Source organism: Quercus lobata, chromosome 2 (genome assembly GCF_001633185.2).
Source record: "Quercus lobata isolate SW786 chromosome 2, ValleyOak3.0 Primary Assembly, whole genome shotgun sequence".
Lineage (NCBI taxonomy): Eukaryota > Viridiplantae > Streptophyta > Magnoliopsida > Fagales > Fagaceae > Quercus > Quercus lobata.
The window spans coordinates 15,420,351-15,426,350 of record NC_044905.1 but is presented as its reverse complement, the minus strand read 5'-3'; the positions used below and the strand labels follow the sequence as shown (position 1 = coordinate 15,426,350).

The following is a 6,000-nucleotide window of genomic DNA, read 5'->3' as shown; positions in this document are numbered from 1 at the left end:
AATGCTTAGATTCCTCTTTTTTCTTCTTCTTTGGCGTTTTCCATCACATGCCTTCTCCATCTCTAGATCTTCTTCTTCTTTGGCGTTCTACATCACTTGCATTCTCCATCTCCAGATCTTCTTCTTCTTCAGGTCATCTTCTTCTTCTTCTTTTGATCCGAATCTTATCTTTTCCTCTTCTTCTTGTCCTTTTCTCCTTGTCCTTTTATGGAACTCGAGTCTCTCCAACTCGAGTTCCACGTGACTGAATTGTTCCACGCCGGCAGTGGAACTAGAGTTTGAAACTATAAATGCTAGTTTATAACATTGTTTCAAGATCGTGCTTACTTATTATATTGTTTCCCTCAATTATGTTAGCCTGCAAATTACCCCCCGTATATTGGTACATAAGGTTTAAGGAGGGATATAAAAGTAATTCCGCCGAGAAATGGATAGGAAGATATATATTGTAGACCAGTGCCATTGGGCGGTTAAAACCTTAACTATGTGTATTTCAACGGCCATGGCTTCAGTTAGGAGCTTAGACAAATGGACCGTTAATCATCGTCAACAACTTCAAATCTGTGCAAAATCAAGCACAAACCAATCACAGCGTGCAAACCAACTTGTTCTTCCAATACCCATTTCGAGAAGGTCCGCTATTCTGATTTATTCACTGCCTTTGAGTTTCAGCCTCATTTCATACTCACCACCATCAGAGGCCAGAGAGAGACGCAACAGGAAGACCATCCCTCTTGAGGACTACCTCACTAGTCGTTAGTTACACACTTCTTTCTCTCTTTCAAAATCTGAATTCTCGTATTGTTATGTTCGTGTGTACATGCATGTGGGTCCTAAACTCTTCAAGTGTTTGCTTGCTTTAATTTCTTGTATGGTTTTATGGTCATCCAAATGTTTGGTGACATAGACTTATGTGATCAATCACATTTGATGGGTAATGGTGCAAGGTAAATTTTTGTGGGATTTTCACTTTGTCATAATTTGTTTATTTTACTTTCTCAATGTTTCATAACTTTCATTCATTTAAAGGGTTCCTTAATTTTTTTAAAATTTTAAACAAGGGGAAGGGTTTTTTTTTGTGCAACATAATAATGAGTTTCTTCAGCCATGTGACTTGAATTACTCTTCTTTGATGGGCTTTTGGATAAAAATGCCCCAAAAAAACACTAGTGTGAAATACAAGAGGACAGTGTTAAATGTTGGGACAGGAATGAGTACTTATATGGTGCAACGTGCAAGTGGATGATCCTAATGGAGTTTTAGTGACCATTGAGCGTAAGAGTTTAAATTTTAAAACTTGGGTGAGAATTTGAGTTACAATGTGAGGTTTACTGTATTTGGAGGAACAATAGTTTCAACTTTCAACCAATTTCTCTTTCGAGTCTTTAATTTGGATATCTGAATTTTACACTATTAGAAGTCCCACACAATATCTTTGCAACAATTTTGAATTTAGTACAAGTTGTTAAGCTGGGAGTATTTGAAGAAGAAAGCAGAAGTGCTTAGGTGAATGTGGAACTCACGAAAAGCTTATATCAGAGTGAGAATATCCTTGATGACAACTAAGATTGTTTGACAGCTTGTGTCGTGAGACCTATCTCTTTGTGTTTGTGGTTTTTTCTTTTTAAATATAAATAAAGCAAACGTTTTTTTCCCTCTCATGCCTGATATATTAATTCGGTGACTCAAGTGTTGCTACGAATATGCTTCAATGTGGAGAGGTTGTATATATTGTAGGCTATCTGCTCCCAGCATATACTGATTGGAACACATTAATTTTAATGAAACAAGTACCAGAGCTGCAAAAACTATGGGAAAGAGCAGTTATGAGCATTCTTAGTTATTATTTAAACTTATTTTGCTTTTCTGTTACCTTTGAAAGCAGCTGAGGGATTAAAATACTATGATGTTGTTGAGGGAAAGGGTCCTATAGCTGAAAAAGGATCAACAGTTCAGGTTTGATTGTGCCGTAAGTTGAAGAAATTCTGTTTTCATATATGTGATATATAATAACCTTTTCATTGGCTTATACTTCACAGGTGCACTTTGACTGCATGTATCGTGGGATTACAGCTGTGTCAAGTCGAGAATCTAAACTCTTGGCTGGAAATCGTAGTATTGCCCAGGTTCTCACCTTTGACTTTGTGTGTGTGTGTGGTCAGTGAGAGAGAGGGCACAGCTTCTTTTAATCAAAACCAATAGCTAGAAGTGCTAATTCACAGTTCCTTGTGCTTTGATTAGCCATATGAATTCAAAGTTGGAGCTCCTCCAGGCAAAGAAAGGAAACGTGACCTTGCAGACAACCCAAATGGTCTGTTTTCTGCACAGGCTGCACCTAAACCCCCAGCAGCTATGTACTCAATAACTGAAGGGATGAAATTAGGGGGAAAGGTGATAGCATCCTCCATTTTTGGTCAATATATGCTTTTTGAAGGCAGCAAGTTCTCTTTTAGTTTCTCATCTTCTCTATTATATTAAACTTATGACCCTTTACTTTCCTTCTTCAAAATGATTTCTTATTGCAGCGAACTGTGATTATTCCTCCAGAGGCTGGGTATGGCCAAAAGGGAATGAATGAAATCCCAGTAAGCCCTCTATTCTGAATTTCTGTACATTTACTATTGCTTACAAAGTTACACATATACTCTAGCTAGCATATTGCAATTTTTTTTTTTTTTAATGGTGTTTACTTTTACTTCTTTTCTTTTGGTACTGTTGTGATAGCTTATTTATCTTCTATAACATGAAGATCATATAGTAGAAGAAAGTAGCAGATGTCATGACCCTCATTTTAACCATCACAAAAAACTATGTTCCTGAACCTCATATATTATATAAAACGTTTTGTCCTACACACTGTTTGTACACATGGGTCAGCACAATTGTTTCATTTTGTACAACGTACTTTCACCATGGATCACATATGGTTTTTAATTAACCTAAACATCGCATGTGCATACAACTAGCTATCATTACAGATTTGTCCTAATTTTGTATATAGAGATAGGAGGTTTAGCAACAGAACAAAAGATCTGCCTTTGCAGAGAAAAGAAAGAAAATCAAATTGCCTTTATCATTGGCAGGTAATAACACTTGAAGCTTAATGCTTACTCACCAGCCACCTTAAAGAAGTACAGTCATGTGCAACTACCACTTCTTAATCTAAACAATTATAGACAAACACTCCATTTAAAAGGTAATAAGGTGCTTGTGGGATCATAACCTCCTTCCCCACTTATTCTAGAACTTGGACAAGTCATGAACCTCTATTATTTTCACCTAGCAATCATATTGCCAAGTCTTGAGTCTTTCCAATGTCACATACATGTTTATTCTTGTGTAATACATGCATTCTTATTTTTACATTTTATACCTGGGAAAAAATTTGGGATTATGACTTATGCTCCCTAAAATTATTATGAACTTTTGCAGCCTGGAGCTACATTTGAACTAAATGTTGAGCTTTTGCAAGTTGTACCACCTCAAAGAAAGTGAGCTTGTTTTGTGTTATGAGAAGCTCATGGTAATTGAATTCCTCACCGTCACCTTTTTTTTTTTTTTTTTCTTTTTTATGGTTTTGATTGCAGCAACCACCTTTTTGTTGGAAACAGAAATAGTTTTGGCTAATGATTCTTTTGTATGAAGAAGCTTAGTTTTACCAAGGGCCTAGCTTATTAGGTATCTACATTTTCTGTGTAAAATTGGGATAACTATTTTAATTGTCCATAGCTGTAATAGCATAAGGTATTGATTGAGGCTACATATTAATACTATTAACATTAGTCAGTAATTGCCACTGTCATTTCTGGAGACTTCAAGAATTACAAGTGAAAGTTATCTCAAGATTGATACCTTCTTCTATATTCAGCTGTGCAGCTGAGCCTACAAGTCTTCTTTTGCATTCCAGATAGATGGATTGGAAATCCTTTTCTTTTTTATCATATGATATAAATAACCTTCAACTTCATAAATCCTGTACTTGTAAGTTTGACTTGGAACTCTGAACCCCAAACTCCTCAATTATCAAAGAAGTATCAATAAGGTACTAGGCCATTGGTAGGTAGACCAGGATTTATTGCTGTTAATTATAAGATCATCCTTCTATCCATAGAAGTGGGTTTATGGCTTACCTCAGAAAGAGGATGCACGGCTTAGACCTAGCAAGTTTGCCTTTAGAATGCACTACAACACTAGGTCCTATTGGGCAAAACAAGCACTATCTTCATAGAAGGATGATCCTTTATCCCGTTTGGAAAATAGTATTCACTCGTGGTTTTTCCTGTATGAAGCCTGATTCCTCCAAAGCAATGTGGAACAGACAAGCATCTTATGACCAATAAGTATGTTCACATTTTATGCATCTCAAAATAACTGTCTTCCCCAACAATTATTGTCCTCCAGCACCCGGTTTCTTATATTTTTAGTTTCAAATATAAATTTCTGTTATGTAGTTTATGGTTCTAACTTCTAAGTGAGCCAACCTATAACCTTTGTTAAGCCAGGGTGTCTGAGGGGCTGAATAGAACCAATACCTACATAAAATAATAGAGCCTCATGATATCAAAGCCAGAGCAAGGACATGGGGATGGGGGCTGCTGCCGCTCAAAAAAACTGCACGATGCATTGTTTGTCAGCAACTCAGCATCCCAACATTATCACTTTCTATGTCATATGCAGTGCAATAGTTGTATTGCTATAAACAAAATCGACATGACAGTTTGGCAAGAAAAGGGAGATAGTAACCGAATAATGCAGACAACCTAACGATTTAAAAATGTTAGGTTGATAGATGTGTTGATAAATTCTAGTGTCAACACATGTCAAAATTAGTTGTATCATTTGATCTATTTTACAGTTGATTCTAGTTCAAAAGTTACTAAAAAAATGACAAGATTATTATCTGCACAAAGACAATGAAGCGAAACTAGTTTTATTGGAAAGTATATATATGCAACTTTAAATTTTACCAAATTTAGATTTAAAATGAATAAGATATAATTATTGGACAAAGTTTAGTTACAAAATTAGTTGTAGCTTAAACTACTAAATAAAATAAATATTACTACATATTTTGAAAATCTAACTGTTAAATTGTGTGTTCATTATGTTCTTAATACACATATCAAATTTTGTGTCAACTGGATATTATTTACTATATGATCTATAAGTTTATATTTTATGCATAACTTAAAACAATTTTTTGATGACATAGTTATTGATCTTTAATTTTCTAGAAATTTTGCAAGCATAGAAGATATAAGATGAAGGTGTAATCCAATGGTGAATTTGTAATATTGGATAAGGTTGTAACTTAAGGCTACAACTAATTTGTAACTAAAATTTGTCCATAATCATTTCAAATTGGTATTATATTTAGGTTTGGCTTACCTCCATTACTTTTTTTAACTGGATATCTCATTTTATTTTAAATAATAATAGCAAGTGATAATGGGTTTTAATCTCCACATTTTACTTAATTAATGGGTGATGTGGCAATTTCTCATTAAAACAAAAGGAGATTTTAGTTTAAAAAATATTGGAGGTAAGCCAAACCCTATGTATTTTACTATCAATCTTAAACCTTAACCTACTCATAAAATATCCCACTTTGCACTTTTTTTTTTTTCATTGGGAGAAGCATTTGTTTCAATACAATGAAGAGAATCTTAATTCCTTAAGCATAAACTACCATAAACCTCTCCCCAACAACTTATCCTTAAGTACCACATCATGAGTTTCTATTCAAAAACACCTAAATTCACAAACCTTTACCAGTGAGTACATTGATGCACCAAAGTTCCTAGTTGATGAAAAAATTTATCCATGAAATTCTGTAGAAGGATTCCAAAATTTTGAGGCCACTATGGTAGGAGGCAAATGAGTCACTTACTAAGGTTACGAATCAAGCCTACGCATGGTTCCTCCATGAATATGCATGTCACATCCAAAAACCCTAAAAGTTGTTTGTCAATAGGAAAATTTGACACCTAAGTGTGCATT

The 6,000-nt window shown here is 34.8% G+C and overlaps 1 protein-coding gene across 3 annotated transcripts; it reads left to right on the top strand.

Annotated features, from left to right (window-relative positions):
* Positions 1–428: 428 nt before the first annotated feature.
* LOC115974692 (peptidyl-prolyl cis-trans isomerase FKBP18, chloroplastic) lies at positions 429–3,827 on the top strand. Of its 3 annotated transcripts, none has more exons than XM_031095171.1 (6): positions 429–755; positions 1,883–1,956; positions 2,040–2,126; positions 2,242–2,391; positions 2,548–2,585; positions 3,433–3,487. In XM_031095171.1, exons 1-5 carry the CDS (start codon positions 485–487, stop codon positions 2,572–2,574), a joined length of 609 nt encoding a protein of 202 aa, XP_030951031.1. In that variant the 5' UTR covers positions 429–484; the 3' UTR covers positions 2,575–2,585; positions 3,433–3,487. The 3 variants fall into 3 exon arrangements, with proteins under 3 accessions (XP_030951031.1, XP_030951029.1, XP_030951030.1); XM_031095169.1 differs by having other exon boundaries at positions 434–755; positions 2,526–2,585; positions 3,433–3,827; XM_031095170.1 differs by having other exon boundaries at positions 441–755; positions 1,886–1,956; positions 2,526–2,585; positions 3,433–3,564.
* Positions 3,828–6,000: the final 2,173 nt, after the last annotated feature.